This window comes from Gymnoscopelus microlampas, assembly GCF_963454915.1.
Source record: "Gymnoscopelus microlampas genome assembly, chromosome: 16".
In the NCBI taxonomy this organism is placed as follows: Eukaryota; Metazoa; Chordata; class Actinopteri; order Myctophiformes; family Myctophidae; genus Gymnoscopelus; species Gymnoscopelus microlampas.
In genome coordinates, this window is record NC_139953.1 from 12,239,633 (window position 1) to 12,259,789 (window position 20,157).

A 20,157-nucleotide genomic window follows, 5' to 3' on the forward strand; every position below is an offset into this window, starting at 1 on the left:
AAGGAGATAGAAGGAGCAGAGGAGAGGTCACGTAAGGGTCATCAATCCTGTCGGGCAGAAACCTTTTATATTTCTTTTTGTGTTTTTTCGTAAATTAATGCCCTACGTCATTAGTTCTCAAAGTGGGGTCCGGGGACCCCCAGGGGTACTTGAGGGTGTTCCAGGGGGTACCCTGCAGAAAAATGTGTAAATATAGCATCAGAATAATTATGACCTTTTATACTTTGGCTATTCAAAAATAGCAGATATACAAGTAGATCTGCTATTTTTGAAAAATCTTGAAAATGTGTGCAAATCTTTGAATATATATTTTTTAAAGCGAACATTTGTAACTCAAATCTTTGCTTCTGGGGGGTCCCTGGAACAAAATATTTTTAGATGGGGGTCCACGGCCAAATACATATCATTTTGGGGGTCCTTGGCATGAAAACGTTTGAGAACCACTGCCCTACATCCTCGTACAAGTGTAATAACTTTGGTGGGGTTTGTCAATTGAATATACCACTATGATCAAACCATTCTCTGATCCAAATTGGGCCTCTATTTTTGCTGATGCATATGAACACAACTCCACAAGCATATGGAGGAGCAGCAGCCAAAGAGAAGGAAGGAGCCTGACCCCCAGAGGTCAAATGCCTTTTTTACACACACCAATGCAGACCCTTTTCCCCCGTACACACACACACACACGCGCACGCACACGCACACACGCACGCACGCACGCACGCACGCACGCGCGTATGTGGAAATAATGCCATAATTTGCAGGCTGTGACAGTTAGCTGTCACAGTGAGAGCTCCGCTTCCAACCAAATGGCCTGCAACCTATGACCTTGAGATCATCGATCCTAATTCACTCCTCAAAGATGGGAGGCAGAGTTCGTTTCATACGTTCATAGTTATTATCCATATTAAACAAGTGGTTATTATGTGTCCTACTGTCTAAGCTTGCTGTTTGTCAACATTCACGTATGATTAAGTATAACTGTTTATCATACTTTCACCTATGCATTAGGGTACAGGGATTATTATTATTAATCATTCATTACATTTCCAATATTCTTTCTAAATAGGAACCAGATGTGTGACACTGTGGGAGAATAGATCTGCTATTTAACCATTTTTGGAACATTTTGAAAGCGGAAGTGGTGAAGTCTGTCTATGGGTTTTTATAAATATTACCACATAAAAAGTATTAACAAGAGCTTGTGACTAAATAACTACATTTGATCCATTGTAAGGTTCTTTTTTCCATTTCCTGACGTGTTTAGACATACAAGGTTTTTGAACACAAATAGGCTTGTGTTTAGTTCAAACTGAAGCAAGTCTGGTCTCACCGGCTCGATGCTGTGGTCTGTGATGTTCACTAGCCATGGTTCCCAGAAGGGCTCACGGCCCATGCAGACATCAACCCAGAACAGGAGCTCTGACACAGAGAAGAACCCCAGGTTCTGGACCTACTGCAGGGAGAGCAGGGATCAGCATCAACATATGGTTCTTTTCAACTACAAAGGAACCCACAACCTTCCATAACCTGAAACTTTCCAAAACCTGTGAAATCCTGTGATGTTTACTTGTTTTGTTTATGTTTCCATTATAACCAGAACCACGCCTGAAGGAGGAAACCACAAAAAAAATATTTATAATACATAAATGTCGACAATCTGAAAAGTATGTTAATTTATGCACTCAATACTTGGTCTGTGCTACTTTTGAATGTCTTCATCAATGGGGCGTGGCATGGAGGTGATGAATAGCATGTATGAATATTAATCAATCAATCAAACCCCCATAACTCTTAGAATGTACAAAGGGAAGCAAATAGACCTGTACAGGTCCATTTGGTTCCATTTGTTCACATTTGGTTCCATTTGTACACAGGGATACCCCTCAATGAACCCTGAGGGTCCCTGTGCTCCATTTTGAGCCCTATTGTAATGCAAGGAATTATCAACCGTAACTGGGTTTATTTGTGTGAATGAAAACACCTGTTAAATTTCACCTTCAAATGAACTGCTAATCCTTGAGGTTCACTATTGTTTTGACATTTGACATTCACATACAATTGGATTATTTCCCTCAAATACATTTTTGTTTATTGGGTTCTCTTTGTCTACTTTAGAACTATTTATGAAGAAATATAGAACATTCTAAAGGGTTCACAAACTTTGAAACACCACCGTACGTGTTATAAAGGAAAAGGTCAACACATATTTATTGTTTTAGACGTAAACAGTGTGAGTGAGGACTGAAGGTATGACTTGACTGCAGTGCAAGGCCATACCACGTCCCCAACCTATCAGAAACTATGGTCATCTCCAGTATGCATTCCAAACTGGGGGTCCTTGAAATTGAAACGTTTCATAAGCTGTCTGTTTTGAGAGATTATTTTTCCTCCGAGGTGGAAAGACTGGTGATGCGAGGTTATAGAGATTAGAAAGTGGGGGTCCAGGGGTCTTTGAGGGGGTTCCAGGTGGTCCCCAGCAAAATTAGTTAATGTTGCATTACAATCTGTGTAATCACTTACCCTATCAGCTATTTGAAAAACAAAAAGCTGATCTGCAAGCTCACAAAAGCTTGATGATGGATTGTGAGCTTGTAGATCTGCTATTTTCAGAGACTTTAACAAGTACACAAATCTTGTATGGGGGTCCCTGGCTCAACATCTTTTCAGATGGGGGTCCATGGTGAAATACATAATCATTTGGGGGTCCTAACATGAAAAAGTTTAAGAGCCACTGGATTAGACAAAATAATCCTTTTTGAACTGTGGACCCCTCCACCACAACAAGCACTTGGAATTGTAGGAGTTGAGGCATTACATTTAGTTTGACGTGGTTCCACAGATATATAGCCGATCTACAAGCTCACAACGACTTGTAGATAAGCTATTTTCAAACATTCTTGCCTCTTTCTTATATTATTTCACAATTTGGCCAATGTTTGACCAGTTTTTATAGTAGTACTTTTGATGCAGAAATGGTCTTTTTTTCTTTTTAAATAAAAGTCCTTACATTTTCACTTAACTGTCATCTGGGGACCCCCGGGCCCTGGGGGTCCACAAACCACAGGTTGAGAACCACAGGATCAGAGAACCAGTGCAGGAAAGCACTGCTTCACGGGAGACACTATGCGGGCACGCGCACGCTCATCCACTGTCACAATCAATACACCGCCCTTCAATCAGTGTTGCCATGTCCGCTTATTGTAAGCGACATTGGGCTTATTTTTCTGTAAAGTTACTTGTAAATATTGGCAGTTGCGGGTTGCATTTTTTTGGGCTTTGTTTCTTAAGTGTAGTTGCTTATTTGGGCTTGTTTCTTAAGTGTAGTTGCTTATTTCGGCTTGTTTCTTAAGTGTAGTTGCTCATTTGGGCTAATGTTTCTAAAGTGTAGTTGCTTATTTGGGATTGTTTCTTAATGTTGTTTAAGATATTAATATGTACTTGTCCACAGACCCAATCAGATTTTTTTTTGTGCCAGGGATTTGTGTTACAATGTTTCAAAAATGTTCCAAAATCATCTATTTTTATTTTTGATGTTTATTTTTTTCAATAGCAGATCTACAAGCTCAAAGCGTGTTGCAATGCGACACTTGTAAATAAATCGGCTATTTTCAAATGGTCAGGTCGCTGCTTTCGGGCTTGTTTTCATAGACTTGGTTGCTTATTTATTTCGCAAAACCTGGCAACGCTGCCTTCTAATCTAACCACCGGTGTATTTAAACCAAACACAGCATCAGTTCAGCTATAGCTTCTTGAACCAGAGTCTAGTCTGTGTTTAAACACAGCAACACTGAGGCGTCAGTTAACAGCATCAAGCTTCTTGAACTAGAGTCACTACAAGGAAAGAAGTCATTCAAGTCTAAATAAATAAACGACTTAACGAGAAATGGATCGGTAAGCAAAATAAGCTAAATGGCAAATGAAACGTTTACTCAATACTTTCACGTTCTAGCTACTCCACTACATCTCAGAGACAAATATTGTACTTTTACTCCACTACAATTATTTGAAAACTTTAGTTACTAGTCACTATAGAAGGTTTAGATTTGTATTGCATTAACCACTTAAGCTCTCTGTATATTTTGTCTATTTTCAAAAGATTTGTATATTTGTAGATTTGTTTATTCTTGCAGGGGCCCTCATGCAAGGTTATTATGATTATGCATGCACATATGGTATCACAACACCTCCAAGGCCTTAAAAACAAGGCTCCAAACATCCCAAAACAAACTAGTAAGGCTACTTCTTGGCCTCAATCACAAAACGCATCTAACCCCTGCTCATTTTGCCAGGATTGGATGGCTTAGGGTTGAGGACAGAGTACAGCAACTTGCTATGGGCCTGGTTTTCAAGATACACCACAACATTGGGATCCCCCTGTATTTGTCAAAATATGCCAATACCTTTTTACTTTCACTCAAGTAGATTTTGAATACCAGACTTTTACTTGTAACAGAGTATATCTACATTGTGGTCTTGAGTACTTTTTACACAAATTAACCATTTCAGTGTTCTACCAGTGAATCACCACACACACGAGTGTACACTAAAAATGTGTACACCAAAGTTATGGGGGTCCTTGAAATTAAAAGGTTTGAGAACCACTGGTCTACATGTTCTGCTTGTCTGGCAAAGTGCAGAAGTCTTATTTGTATATTTTTAGGTGTACTCTTACCTATACCTAACTTGTGTTTCGTGCTTGCTTGACACCTGAATTTCTCCATGGGGATCAATAAGTCTATCTAACGATGCCATATCACTTCCAGAAAGAAGAAACCTGCATCTAGCAGCAGAATGTCAGAAATGCCTTTGCGGGTGGCTGATCCAAGCAGACAGAGCATACAAGCCACACCCCAGAGGTGGGTTTGAGTTAATTCAGTTAAGAGCGTACTTTTAAACTCAACTGGGCCTGAAAATAAATCACAGCTTAACATTATTTCTATTTGTCTTTTTGTGCATAAGCTGTCCCATACCTGAGGGAACGCTAACAATGTTAGTGCCGGGCGCTCGGGTGGTGCAGTGGTGAAGCCCCTGCCCACCACCACGGAGGTTGTGGGTTAGAATCCACCGTGGTGCATCCGGCTTTGTCAAAAGCTGGATTGTATACAACAGCAGTGACAACACAAAAATGTGTGTGTGGGGAGGAATTAATTGGCGTAACGAGTAAATTGGGGAGAAAAAGGTGGTAGAAATAATAAAAAAAAACAATGTTAGTGCCTACATCACAGTGAAGTTGCTCAATACAAATGACAAAAAGCTTTTGTATTTGCCATCACATTAAACACTAAGCAGGCTGTTAAGCTGGAATGTATACTAGGATATTAACTTCTTGAATTTGATGTGCCTTTTTAAAACTGAGTATAGACATCATTTGTTATTAAAGTGTTGTGTTAATTTTGATGTATTTTGAAGCCTTTGAAATAGACGCCATTTTTTTAGATTTATAGGAGATGGGGCAACAGAATTTACTTTGCTCCCATTTAGGTATTCTTTTTTTTGCTAAGAAATCCCTGATCACATTTATGTGATGTACGTACATGTTTAATTGTTACCATTGTTCATCAGTTATGGTTTAATGTGTTTGCAGTAAAAGTGTACAACCCTCCTATGGGAAGCTCAACATGAGCAAACCCCAGTCTGGGACCTCTGAGAGGAAGACAACCTTCTTTGGTGCTCGGTATGTAACCCCCACAAAATCCCACAGAAGACATCATTATGTGTATGAAAAAAGATTATTCGCTGTTTAATATTCAAGATTCATTTTGGATTTGCACCTACCCATGTTATCTTGTGAACTTGATCACTACAGGGCTAGTGTGGGTTTAAATCGCAAGAGCAGCATCGGCGGACGTAACAGCCTCTTTGGAGGACTTGGAACGTCTGACAAAATGAAGGACCCCAGACCTCTCCACGACAAATCATACGTGCAGCAGTGCGTCAGGAAGTTGTGTGAGGTACTATGAACCCTTCACTACCTCCAGTGGTGGAAGAAGTACTCAGATTTTATTTCTTCATTTGTTTTTGTTACAAGGTTAAAGGTCTGTATTCTGATGGTGGATACAGTGTTTGTTCAGTAACGGGGGTCTCCCTGTCTCTCCAGCACTTTAAACAGAAAATACATTTGTATCGGCTACCCATTTATCAGTTTCATACCTGTAGTGTTTCAATTTTGTCTGCTGATTACTTTGTCTACTTTACTTTCCAGTTTATCCTGTATGAGTCCTCTCCCCTGATTGGATAACATTGTTATCCTGTCCTGAAAATGCTTTTTCTCTTTACTGAGAAAATGTGGCTAGTTCATGTTTTGTATTAAAATCTGCCAAATAAGTACAATATTTGGAAATAAAGCAAGTAAAAATACCTCCAGTATTTTACTTAAGAACTGAGTAGATTACTTTCCACCACTACAGCAGGGCTACACCCTCTCCTCCACTCCCCTCCTCTGCCACTGGGAAGCCTGATCTGGGTCCTTGGAACCAATTTTTAACACCTTGGATTCCTGGGTCTCCTGTGTGGGGAAAACAAACTACGTGAGGGGGGGGCCTCTTTTCTGGAATTGAACTCTACTCCAAAATCTTGAATTTATGTACAGTGTCCTGTACATTTAAGCATTTTCAGCCTTAGAATGTCTTTTGATCTGTATCTTGATTGTCTTTTATTTCTAGTTCCTCACAGAAAACGAGTATCCAGGAGGAGTGTCCACCAAAACCCTCCAGTCTCCCTCCACCAAGGAGTTCCTCAAAGTGTTTGAGTTCACGTACCAGCTGGTGGACCCAACCTTCGAGATGCCAAAATCCAAAGTGGAGGAGGAGATACCTCGTTTGCTGAGAGAACTTGGGTAATTTAACAATACCATGATATTCTACACTTGTATGAAAAGTAAGACATTCTTTGGACAATTGTTGTGAGGCAAAGGCTAAGAATTGTTTGCTTATATACCTCTATATTTGTATTGTTAAACAGAGGGCATTTTTAAACTAATGCAAGTCATGAGGTCATGCTTATTGGTAGTGACTATAAACCCTACTGATTTTTAGACCAAAGGCTATTCTGTAAATCAAAATCTAATTCATTGAAACTAGCTGAGTGCAGATTTGCTTAAGAAACTCCACTCTGACCATCTTTCTCTCTTTGTGGTTTAAGGTATGCAATTCCTCTGTCTAAGAGCTCCATGTATTCAGTTGGCGCTCCACACACATGGCCTCAGGTGCTGGGCGCTCTCATCTGGCTCGTTGACACGGTCAAAGTAAGACTTGGTTTATACTTCATTGTGCGCTTGTGTCGCTAGGGGTGCAATGATCAATCGTAATCAAATCGATTATTACATTGGTTCCAGTGTTGTAGCTAAGCTAAGGAGGAGTGAGCCGTCTCTCCCTCTCACAATCTGCCGCTGGTTGCACAATAGCGACTGCAAAGCAAAATATGGCACATAACAAAGGCAGCGCCCTATGCAGAATCACATGGCATTCAAAAGCATGTACGGTCTGAGGTCATTTTACCTTTAACATCATAAAGAAAAGGATTGCCTGCAGTATTTGTAAGATGTATTGGATTACATTGTACAGTAGAAACTCCAACTATGTCTGTGCCGGATTATAGGATCAAGAACAAAAAAAAATGGCTTTAAAATGTATTTTTAAATGACCTATTTGAGTACAGTTACCCTTTAGCCTGACTCATTTCGAATCTTATAAAATAAGCTAATGTAAAATAGTGCCATAATCTGATTTTAGTTTAGATAATTAATTGTTAATGAAAATAATCGTTAGTTACAGCCCTAGGTTTCGCATGCCAAAAATGGATCTACAAGCTCACAATGCATTGCAGATGAGCTGCTGTAGATTTGTTATTATCGGCACAACACTGGTGCACAACTAAGAATAATAGTCTATGTACTGGCATGACTATAACATTTAAAAAATTCGGTGTTTGTCAGATCTCCCGTAGTCTTGAACGTGAGGACCTGCTCTTCAAAGGTTTTTCTGAAGAAACAACTGAAGACTCTGTTGAGCATAACAAGGTAGCCATTAGTGTAATACAATAAAGGCATCAAATGCATTTTTATAACTCTAAATATCAGTTTTATGGATGTTTTTTATTTCCAAATGACCAGGTGTGATAACAAGATTGTTGAGTAATCACACTCTTCATTTTTATTCTCTGCATGTCTTTCATAGATGTGTCTAGAATTCATGGCTGACACATACACAAAGTTCATGCAGGGAGCAGACACATTTGACGAAGAAGAGCATGTATTCCTGTCTGAATTGAGTAAGTGTTCAGGTGATATTACACATCTTAAGAAGAAACATGCATTTATTTTAACAGTTATTAGAGTGAACCCGCTTGTTGTACAGAGGTCAGTCCTTGTTCTAAGAACAGACATTGATGGCAGTTTTGTCTCCATGTGTCCCATAGAAAAGGCATACAGTGTGGATGAGGCCCAGCTGGCATCTATGGAGCAAACATTCGCATTGCTGAGTGAACAGGTGGAGCAGCTGGAGAATCAGAGACATTTGGTTGGTAATTTTGAATTCACACACGTTTTACAGTCAGCCACCAGTGCTGTAGAAATTGTATATCAATACTAAGCCAAGTTTTACCTAATAGACCTCAGGGCGCATTCATAGACATTCAATGTTTTCAGGAAGGTTGATCTTTAGGATTGAGCTTGGACTCTTTTTTTTTTTTTTTTTTTTTTTTTTTTCCCTTTGCTTTAACCATGTGTGTGTTTGTCACTGATGGATACCTTTATTGATCCCACTGGGAAATATAGGTGCTAGAGACGGCACAGAAGAGTAACGTCATAATAAAGACACAATCAATGCCTTTTGTAAGATGACGGTTATGTCAAAAGGAACGGCCATCGTCATGGGTGTTTCTTGAAAGAACCCATGATCTCAGACTGATGCTCAGCACATGCTTTTCGCAAGTGCAAGCTGTGACTCTTAACTTTCTGTGTAGATCTCTTTTGGAACATTTGTTTACCATTTTCCTTTTGTAGAGGAAACTTGGCACCACATTTTTCTGTGCAATAAAAGAGATTAATCACAACTCTCACCACCAGGATCCTCTCATGAACAAGAAAATCGAGAAGGATAAACTCCAGACGGAACTCCAGACAATGGACGCCTACCATAGTGAGCTTGTGACCTTCAAAACTAGTCTGGAGAGCCAGGACTCCAGACTGGCTGAAGAGCTGAAGGTTGCTGGTAAATGGCCATCAAGAACTTCTATTTGTACCAATAGCCTGTTGCTTGACATTCCACACAGAAACCTTTATTTTCAATCACGTTTAGCTGTATTCAGCCTTGTATGTATTAAACAAAATATATAGGGTTTAAGTGGTTAACGGGGTCCCACAGGAGCCTGTATTTGGGCCCCCTCCTTTTTTCCCTCTCGACCAAATCTCTTCGCCAAAATGGCAGATCTAAAAGCTGGAAATGCATTGCGTTGGGGGATTGTAGATCAGCCATTTCTGCCAATGTTCACCTATGATAATGCCAAGAGTATACTGACGCTAGGGTGGTAACTGAATGTATACCCGTTTCTGCACTGTATTCATACTTAAATTAGTCTCCCCCTACTGAAACGGTAAGATGGTGTGTTTTTGTGTCTCATCCCTTCTTTCCACTCTACCTCCACAGGCCACCATCTTGACTCTCTAACACAGGAGCGGGCCAGACTGCAGCACCTGCTGGCTAATCAGAAGTACACTCCGGCTGACATCGAGAGGCTCAACAGGGAAAAGATGGAGCTCCAGCAGAAAATATCCATTCTCAGCAAGGCTCAAGAGGAGGCAGAGCAACACGCATGGCACGAAGAGATGGGTCTGGCCAAGATCAAGGAAAGGGTGCGTATACACCGAGTACACACAGTCTAAATCCTGAGCGTTCATTTAACTAACAAAACTCAAGGGCGTTAACTGTTTAAGCGGTAGCATGGGTTCAATTTCCATTTGTAACCACATGGTTTGGATGTATGGCACAGCATTCACTTATGATGCACCTTTCTCCGGAAACCATTAAACAGTGGTGCTGCACAACAATGTTAATGTTGTTGAACAATGACTATTACTTCCCAATCACAGGTTGAATGGAAAGTGGCAGAGTACCATAAGATGGCCCGCAAGATAAAGTTGATCCCAGCATCAGCAGAGAATGCCTGTGGACATGATTTTGACATACAGACCACATCCATGTATCAACCTGGTGCCATGTTCCAGTATAAAGCACAGATACAGGTATGTAACTTATGGCTTTGACGCATATAGGTCAGTGGACTGGGCAGAGTGGACCGTAGCTTGTCCCTGAGCTACAGTATATTAACTCGTTGCAGGTTTGTCTAATACCATTTTACTGTTTTTGAGGAATCATAGATGCCTGATAGACCTGCTCCAGATGATGGGACTGATTCATGGCAGCTGATAATAGCTTATTGTAAAATGTTTAGATGTATAGGTGTCATACAATTACATACTGATGTATGCTACATATTTATCTAGTCATACTGGTGTATGTTTAGTTGCCGCTGAAGAAGATGATCACTGACATGGAGAAGGAGAGTGAGCGAATGGCCAACAAGAAGATCAGTCTACAGGAGTCTAATGAGGAGGTAATCTGGTGCACTGCCAAGTTACATTGTGTTATTCATCTCTTCCTCACTCCTAGTTTTTTTTAATGTTGAAGTAATAAGATTTGATCTAAGGACTGTAGTCTATGCATGCGTTTAAACCACTTACTGTACAGTAAGCCCTGTTTTATACATAGTCATACGATGGTGTTGCAAAAATGCAGCAGAAATGGCTGATCTACAATAACATAACACCTTTAGCTATTTGTAACATTCTTTTTTTTTGGTCTGTTGGGTTAAATCCAAACTTGTGAAGTTTAAATCTGGTTGTAACATGCCAGGCAATCATGTTAAATGTGTTTGTCTCAGATGAAAGGCCAAATCCTGCACAAGATGAAGGAGTTGAAGGTGCTGAGGGAGCAGATGCACAAACTGGATCTACAATTGGAACATGACATGCAGGTAAAGTGTGCATGTTGTGACGGCCCGAAATGATCTCAGAGCCGTCTGTCACCCCAATCTTTTAAATGCTCCGGTAATTGCGCCTGGTGTGCGGGGACCTGTGGGAACGAGGAAGTCAAACCCTCCGTATCCACTGTTTGTGCCGAGTGAGCGTGCGTTTTATGGCCGAAAAGTGTGATCGCAGTGTGACTGCCACGCATTGACCCGTGCCAGATCACCTCCGCTGCTGTTTATGTACATTTGAGCTAATCGAGGCAACACTTATTTTGTGTGGGTGAATTTTATTTTGATTTGTTTGTCGTTTTGGGGACCTAAAAAGCTGCTGCTCTATTCTGTGAAATGGATTGACATTAACAATGTCATGCAGGTTGACATCTGAGTTGGGTTCATCTGGATATTTGCGTTTTGTGATCAGTTGGTTGTCAGTTAGTATGCACTATATATGTATGTGTGTGTGTGTTTTTGCTTTATTGTCGTAAGTACTTTGTGTGGTTTCATGGGTGGTTAAAACCCCAGATGAGGAAGAGCTCATTATATAAAATACGAAAAAAAGGAGATATTGTTTCTCTGGTAGACTGCCAGTCTACCTGGCACTCTTAATACAAATCAATTCAAAGGAAACCGTTACAATGTATAGAGCAGCCTCTGAATTATCTTTCCTGAAATTAAAATCTCAAGCCATAATTTTTTTTAGTCACCAAATAAATACATTGAGCTTTACACTCTACCAACGGAGTACATCCTTAAAGGAGTATTTCACAGAAAAAAATATATTTGTTTACTCACCCTGTGATGTCTAGAAGACGAGGAGATTTTAAGTTTGTGTAACATTCCTACGGTGACTGAAGAATCCAAAAACGAAAAAGTGTTATTTTTGCTTTATTTAGATGGTGTGAAAAGACATGAAATGGAACAGAGGTCTTCAGCCAGAATCAACTGGTTTATCATGTGGTGACCTCTAGCCAACCTGTTGATCCTGGTCTAGTATAAGTTGGACCCGTTTTCTGTCCAAGTAGCTCCTCTGAGGATGACATTGGTTCTCAATTAATTTTGACATTAGATTTAAATTTTCTTTTGCTTCAACATCTGGATGAAAATTGATGATTTGGGTCACTGTGATTTAATATCAACCTTCAATGTGTTGTGTGTGTGTAGGAGATGGTACTTGAGGAGCAGAAATTGACAGCAGAGAAGGAGTCTGTTGAAAACCACCAAAAACTCCTTGAGAACAAGTTTCATAATGGCCGTGATGTCGCTGTCCAGAATTTGAAGACCACAAAGCAACAGTTGGTGTTTTCTCTCTGTATTTTTTGTCAAAACCTATTGCATTTAACCACCTCAGGCCTATGGTGAAACTTGCCTATGGTGAAACTTGCCAATCTACAATCTCTTGTAGATCATTTTTTAAAATGTCCCCAAAATTTGTGGTGGAGGTGAGGAGATGATCATTATAGTGGAGGGGAGGAGATGTTTATAATTGCAGTATATAATATTTCAAAGACACAGTTGAGGATGCACAGTTATGCACAATAATCACTCACCCAATTGTCTGTCTAAAATGGAGTTGGGTGTGTTTAGAATAAAGACATTGACTTGTGTTCCAATCTGTACCCTAGGCACCACCTGGTGCTGCTTGAGACCAATGAGGAGAGACGAACAGTGTCTAACAACCTGGCCACCATCTTCACCCATGCTGCCGACCACTTGACCATGTTGGAGGTACAAAATGTGAACTATAGCTAACTTAATGACTTGAAACTCATCTGAAGTTTTAGACTAGATGGCATACAATAGATCTGTTGAATCTATCTAAACCAGACTAGATCAGTGGTTTTCATGTTGACCGTGGACCCCCATCTGAACATATGTTGTGCCAGGGACCCCCAGAAGAGATTTGTTTTAAAAAGATGTCAAAAATAATTAAGTAAAATCACCCAAAAAATATTGTGATGCTATTAACTAATTTGGGGCCCGTTTTGGGAGCCGTGGGGGTCCCCGGACTTAGCCTGGTAAACCCTCCCTCTGGAAATCTCATTTCCATTTGATTTCAGGAAGGAGTCTGGCATGATTGCTCATCCTGCAATATTGGCTGTGGGCTGGAGTTGGGCGGGAGTAATACCGTTGACTGACAACCCCTTCAACCAATGATCGTTTTACCCCTTCAGCCAATCAGCAGTTCATTTTGACGAGCTCCAGACTATGTGACGCAACGGGACTTTTGGGACGGCCATGCCGAAAATAGGTTGCCTTATTGGGATACATGCGTGTCACTCCCCGCCCCTGCCGGTCATGATTAATTGACCACATATATGAAGTTAAACAACTAAATTCTATCCAAACGATATGTTAATAGTAAATTCCGTGCCTCAAAAAAGAAGTTTGAGACCTTGAAAACTTAGACCTTTGAAAACTAAGAAGTGACGGCACTCGGACAACAAACAATGGCTGCCGTTCGTCTTTTGTCGGCGGCTCTCAGGCTGCACTCGGCCTCATTCGGGCTCACTCGAACTCGCCACCTGATTGGCCAACGTAAGCTGTCAATCACAGAACGATGAGCGACGACGCTGATAGGCGCGGTTAGGTCCTGATTTCGCTGGAAACTCCCCAATATTGCAGAATGGGCGTTCATGCCAGACTCCTTCCTGAAATCAAATGGAAATGAGATTTCCGGAGGGAGGGTTTACCAGGCTACCCCGGACTACCTTTAACCACTTAAGCCTTAATTTATACTTGGTCATACTTAGTCAGCGAGAACAGCCAATCTACTTTGTTTCTTTCCCTTTTTTTTTAAATTACAAGCCTGACATGGTGGATCATTTCAGCATTGCTGACATGATTATCAAATGGTTTACATGTTGAATTTAATTTGGCCATCGCAAAATAGAGCATTTAATCAGGGTGTATAACTGCACCTATCTTTGTCTAAGCTAAGTTCTTGTACCCCCAACCCCTTCCAATCAACAGAAATCCATGGACCAAAAGAAAAGACTTCGAGACTTCATGTCGATGAAAGAGAACCAGGAAATGTTCCAGCAGGTCAAGGACATGATTGACTCATTCAAGGAAAAAGCTAATGCGGTGTAGTTGAGGAGTTTCTTCTTGCCAACTGGCATGGAAGAAAGACAAATTCTAATGAGAAATCCCATAAGTAAATTCAGTAACTATCCCAGATATAATAAAGGATTTTTAATCTGATCAGAGTGCCTCAGATGCCTTTTTTTTTCCTCATTCCTCATTATACTATGGACTTCCTTTTAACCGGTAAGCCCTATTTTACACTGTACTTTTGTACCGTTTGGAACCTCACTCTCCACCATAGCTCCGAGATGAGGTCCCGCTGTACCGGCTCCCGGCAGAGGTGGAGTCCGTCCAAACTTATTGAAGATCACCTTTTTTGCAACATCGTATCCAAAATGTAAAGGTAGTCCCAGACACCTACAGATGTTTACGATTTTTTTTTTTTAGGACTGGGTTGGAGAAAAAAAAGAAAAGAAATGTGGTATTCAATAAAAATGAATGCGAACAAAAGCAGAGCCATGGATTCCTTCCCACCAGTAAATTCAACTCCTAGTAAGGGGATGTCAAAGGCAAAATAAGTCATACACAATAAATGCAGACATGCTAACCAAGAATAGACTAAATGAATGAAATTACTTATAACCAAGTCATAGTTCACAGTTTTATTTGAATTGGTTTTTAAACTTAGTGTACTTTTTTTTTCTTTCCCCAAACCAGGAAGCACTTGGTCATAAAAGTAAATGATAAAATGAACAATACTTCACCATATCTTTGCAGCCAATAAACTTTTTTTTTCTTTTAACATGATCACAAATACTGTTTTTGTGTTACTTTTTGTTCATAAGATTGCAATATCCAAAGAACAGTGTTAATTCCATCCTCTGTTTCAGGCCGAGTTTGTCTTTTTCGGTCACACAGATTCCACACAGCCGTAAAGGATAAAAACATTTTAAAAATTTGGTGTCCGTGTCAAATAATGAGAAATACATTTGAGTGTGCTTTGTAACAAAACAAAACCCAAGGAAAGCAAAATGATATAAAATACAAAAGACTGACAAAATGTGCAATAATAGTTAATACCGTATTAATATCATTCTCATTACCGTTTCATTATTACCATTGTACTCACTAAGCTACAGCACTACTACTCATATTCACATCATTACAAAGACGATCATAAAAATGATAATGATACTGAAAATGATAGTAATAGCACAAAAAAACGTACTTTAAAAAAAATGAAACTAAAGTAAATTTGTATCCGTTTTCTTTTAACCACTTAAGCCCTATTTTCAAAACTCTTTTTTTTTTTCAAACTTTCCCAAAAAATATGAAAAACAGACTATCTACGGTACAAGCTCACAACGGGTCGCGTTGTGACACGTGAGCATGTAGATTTGACATTTTCTTTTAAAAAGGGATTTTCTTTTTTTTTACGTTTTTGGAAAATGTTTCAAAAAGTTTCGGCTATAATGACATGACCAAAATCCGGACTCCAGGGTTAATGTGGTTATGCCGAGGAGGACAGAGGGGCAAACTGGGCTAACGGACAGACAGACATAATAAGACATCAGCGTAATCGGTGCGAGAGTGCGCCAACGTCCCTCATCAGTTTCTTTTCTTTCCAAACGTAAAACCTGAACCAAACGTTTAAAAAGACATTAGATGATGGTGTGGTGTCACTACAACGCTGGCTTGCCCACCGCGTTGCTTCAACACCACAGCTACACAGAACGAATAGATGTCACAGTTTGGGCCCCTGTTCCTGGCTCTCTTCCACAGGGCCACGGCAGCAGCTGCAGGGGGGAGGGTGGGGGTGACGGCTCCAAAAAAGGTGGGTCACACTGGGGAGTGGTTCTGGGAGATTATGTCGTGCTAATTCTACTGAGTTCATGTCTAATGGCTGCAAGAGAGAGATTTAGACAGGAGAAAACACAGGCATCAAGTTAAGGCGATAATAGTCTGGTGACTGCATTATGGTAACAAAGAATTATGACATTCTGTGACATTCAATGTATGCAGGGTTCGATGTGTAAAACAGAGGAGAGGGACACTTTCTTGGCCACGTAAGCCCTATCTACTCTATGACAAATATCGAAAACAGACGATCTACAAGCTGACAACGCATTGCATCACAATGCATTGTCAGCTTGTAGATGGGTTATTTCTGTTAATTAAAGACTTTTTCTTTCTTTTTCGTTTTAAAGATCAGTTCTTGTCTCCAAACAATGCTGTCATCCTAGGTGGCAAAATTGCAGCAAAATCTAAATTGCTTCAAAATGATATCTGTATCTCATGAACTTTGTTTCCTAGAAAGTTAGAATTTCATTGACACCAATATAAATGTTCTTGCATAGTACAGTACATCCTCGATAGCAAGTCAATGCCCAGTCGCCACTATTTAGTCCTCTATATGTCTCTAATGCCACCTAGTGGTTCCAACATTACATGACTCCTTCCTAATGATGTTCTCAATAGACAGGTTTCCTGTTAGTAAACATGAGAGGAATATGACCGCGCAGAGGAGGGGGAAGCCTATGGGTGCGTTTGGAAATTACGCACCGGAGCACACTCGCCTATTAGTTTGTATTGGCCAGTGCGCTCACTGCCGCTCAGGGCTGTATTTTCGAACGCGCCTTTCACCCGGGCATGCGCAGATTGCGCATTCTGCTCTGTGATCCGTCTATAGACTGACTTACATGGGCCTCTGGTTCATACAGCCAGAATTATGATTATCAATGTCGCTGCCATATTGGCAGGGGACACTTGCCATAACTCCACTGCAAGAAATATGCCTGAGTTGTGTATACTGTATACGTGTGCGAGAATAAAACTCTTAGTTTATAACCATTACTGTTACTATCTACGTACTGTACAGTGTTTTTGGTAGGAAAACCCACATTTTTTTTATTTAACCAATTATCCTATATAACATAACTGCATGTCTGACATTTTTAACAAAATAAACGGCTTGAACCCTAACCCTTGAGAATTCAGCGAGTTATGATGGTTTTAATGTGGAGAGACCTCCTGCTTTAATAGACGGGGCATACATGCATTAAGAGGCACGGCTTGCCCCAGCCCATATGGCAACCACATTGACACATTGCTCCATTGAACAGCAGCGACCAATGAGGTGTCTACGTATACTGTATCGAATTATCTACAGTATGATGTTCTGAGACAGAGATTGTACAGAATCCCATCTGACTTTGTTGACAGAGACGTACCATCGATGATCTCGTCCTTCACTTTGTGCAACTCACGGACAACCTCTTCCAAGATTTCCTGGTTAAAAGTAACAGAAACAGAAAGTTATTCTTCATAGAGCTCCAAACAGAGACCATTATATGTTGGAATGGTCATAACTTTTTCATGCGCTGTGGAAAGTCATTTTATCATTTTGTCAAGTAATTTGTCTATCACAGTAAAGCCAAAATTGTTTTTTGAAAATAAGAAATATATTAGCTGCGGTCAAATCCTGACAGTACTGACCTGTTGACTAGTCTTTTGTCCTAATCCATAATCATTCCATGTTTCTTTTACCTGTTTCATTCTATCGAGGTCTAAGGCGTCTGTGTCACTGCCACTCCCTACCGGCCGTACCCTGCAAAACAAAACATTCAGTGAGATTAATGCCTATTATTACTATGCTGCAAAACAAAACGTATTCAATGAGTTTAATGACTATTATTTCACTCTATCAATGTACTGAAGGAGTAGAGATGCTTTAAGTCACCTGGAAACCAGCGATGACCTCTCTGCTGAGTTGGCCCGATCCCACGGCTTCTTGGCTCCATCTGGACGACAGAGAGGATCAAATAAGATAAGATGAGATAAATCTTTATTTATCCCGGACGGAAATTCAGGTATCATGTAGCAGCGACAGAAACAAAGGAGAGGATGATGACAAGTACAGTAGCATGGACCGGATCTAATTTAGTTAGATAGACAGACAGACAGACAGACAGACATACAATTGATAGATAGATGGATAAATAAAACTGCAAACCACGATTGCGAGCAGATCGATTTAACAGTCGATCGATAGTTAGACAGACAAACCGACATTGAGTAATGCCTCTTGTCTGTCCAACTTGTGCTGTCCAACCACTGACCCTTCCTCTCATATCGCATAAAGCATCAAAAGTAGCAGATCCACAAGCTCGAAACGCTGCACGAAGCGTTTTGAGCTTGTCGATCTGCTACTTTTGCTATATTTGAATCCTGAAAAAACTGTTTTGAAACCCCGACAGAGACGATATACTAAACATTGAATGTGTCTGCTCACATTTGTGGTTTGCTGTTCTATTTTTCAGAGGTTCTGTGTCTCTTAGGAGAGCACGTCTCATACTGTAGTGTAGATTGTTAAATGGATTATGGAAGCATTCTTTTTTTTGCAGTGGTCTCACCTATAGAGTTGTGTCCACTGCGGGTGCTGGGTGATGGAGAATTTGGGTCATCCTGCAGGAGGATGAGGAGAACAATCATTATCATCAACAATCGGTGACAATCTGGGGCTGCAACAGTTAATCAAACTAATTTAATCAATTATAACAAATATTCTATGCTTAATCAATTAATTTATTAATAATTGATCCCTATTTTGGGCATGGTATTATAGGAAAAAGGTTTCAAAGAGGTTTAAAAGAAATTCTAAAATTGTGAAAATAGCTGATCTACAAGCTCTCAACGTGTTTGCGAGCTTGTAGCTGTGCTATTTTCACTATTGTTGCATGAGAACGTTGTAAGACAAAGTATAAAATAACACTTGGTCGGTTAATTGATTTGTTGATATATTAAAACAATTACAAATATAGTGTTATATACATGTGCTTCTCGATTATTCAATTCATCGAAAAAGTTAACAAAATAATGGAAAGTTGCAGCCCTAATCACATCACATTGAGTTCAGTACATGAGAGAGGCTGCATGCTAGCATCACTCACATTTTGGCTGTCTTCTGGTCTCTCTGAAGCCGCCTTCCTTCTGGGGGCAAGAAGAAGCCTTAAGTCACAACCAAGCTGTCAAGTCATTCAGCTCTGTGTCGTACATATCAATAGAACACTGTATATCGTTGCTGTTGGGCAGAAACCTCTTCATTATTTCCATATTCTAACGTTTTTGTGTTTTTTCGTACATTAATGCCCTACTTGATCATACTACAGCGTCACACAAAAGTATCAAAAGTAGCAGATATACAAGCTCAAAACGCAGCGCGAAGTGACACATTTTGAGCTTGTAGATCAGCTACTTTTGCTATTTTTTTATTTGAATCCTGAAAAGTAACAATTTTGGACATATGGGGTTTCCACCCGACAGACGCTATTTATCACATACAGTACCTTGCCTTCATCAGTGACCTATCAGTGCAAGGTAAAGCCGTACTATCTTAATATCTGCATCTCATGGACTTTGTTTCCTAAGCAGGTCAGGCTTTCATTGACAACCATTTAAATGGTTATATGTTCTTATATGTTCGAACTGTTTCTTAAGACTGTTTGCTGTCAGTCCGCACCCCGTCATTCCTTAAACTACTGTCAGTTGAGCACACTTGGCTTGGGACTTTAGTCCTATAGTATTTGCTCGCATAGTACATGCAAGTTAAGTGTCCAGTCATCCTTATTTAGGCAGCTCAGGGCAAGCTAAAATGCTACTGTTTATTGTTTGTTGTTTATTACAGGATCCCCATTAGAGACACACGAATGAGCCTCTAGTCTTCCTGGGGTCCTGAACAAAGCAAATAGGCTCTATGAACAGTAGCCATTTTGGAGAAAAATTGGCTCACTAGAAATACTAGTGGGTCTCAAAGTGTGGTCCAGGGACTCTCATGGTTCCTTGAGAGGGTGTAACTCTGAGAGTGTACAAATGGAACCAAATGGTTCCATTTGTACGCTCTCAGAGTTATGGGGGTCCTTGAAATTAAAAAGTTAGAGAACCACTGTGCTACACTAAATGGAACAGAGCCTTCATTAGTGTCATTGGTAACACCTGTGAAGGAAGCAAGGAAGGGGCCCAATTTATGTCCAATATATGGCTGCTGTGCATAGAGCCTATTAAAAAAAAAGACAGGTTAAAATATATAAACAAACAATAAAAATA

The 20,157-nt window shown here is 40.1% G+C and overlaps 2 protein-coding genes across 4 annotated transcripts in view; one reads left to right on the forward strand and one right to left on the reverse strand.

The window, feature by feature from the left end:
* Positions 1-1,343: 1,343 nt before the first annotated feature.
* LOC311062842 (kinetochore protein NDC80 homolog) lies at positions 1,344-14,121 on the forward strand (the record flags this gene model as incomplete). The annotated part of the gene is made up of 16 exons (XM_084082061.1): positions 1,344-1,447; positions 5,591-5,680; positions 5,813-5,957; positions 6,669-6,841; positions 7,147-7,249; positions 7,940-8,023; positions 8,181-8,274; positions 8,422-8,522; positions 9,071-9,215; positions 9,651-9,856; positions 10,094-10,246; positions 10,528-10,617; positions 10,945-11,037; positions 12,193-12,323; positions 12,654-12,756; positions 14,002-14,121. 16 exons carry the CDS (start codon positions 1,344-1,346, stop codon positions 14,119-14,121), a joined length of 1,935 nt encoding a protein of 644 aa, XP_083938187.1.
* A 632-nt stretch (positions 14,122-14,753) lies between these two features.
* Positions 14,754-20,157, reverse strand: part of evlb (Enah/Vasp-like b) — an 80,903-nt gene continuing 75,499 nt past the window's right edge. For 2 of the 3 annotated variants that reach the window (XM_084082954.1, XM_084082952.1), the window contains exons 8-13: positions 19,005-19,044; positions 18,468-18,519; positions 17,795-17,855; positions 17,602-17,662; positions 17,286-17,343; positions 14,754-15,958 (exon numbers count right to left, since the gene is read on the reverse strand). In XM_084082954.1, the coding sequence (XP_083939080.1) occupies positions 15,921-15,958; positions 17,286-17,343; positions 17,602-17,662; positions 17,795-17,855; positions 18,468-18,519; positions 19,005-19,044 (310 nt within the window). In that variant the 3' untranslated portion in view covers positions 14,754-15,920. The remainder of the gene's footprint in view (positions 15,959-17,285; positions 17,344-17,601; positions 17,663-17,794; positions 17,856-18,467; positions 18,520-19,004; positions 19,045-20,157) is intronic. The other variant, XM_084082953.1, reaches the window with a different exon arrangement.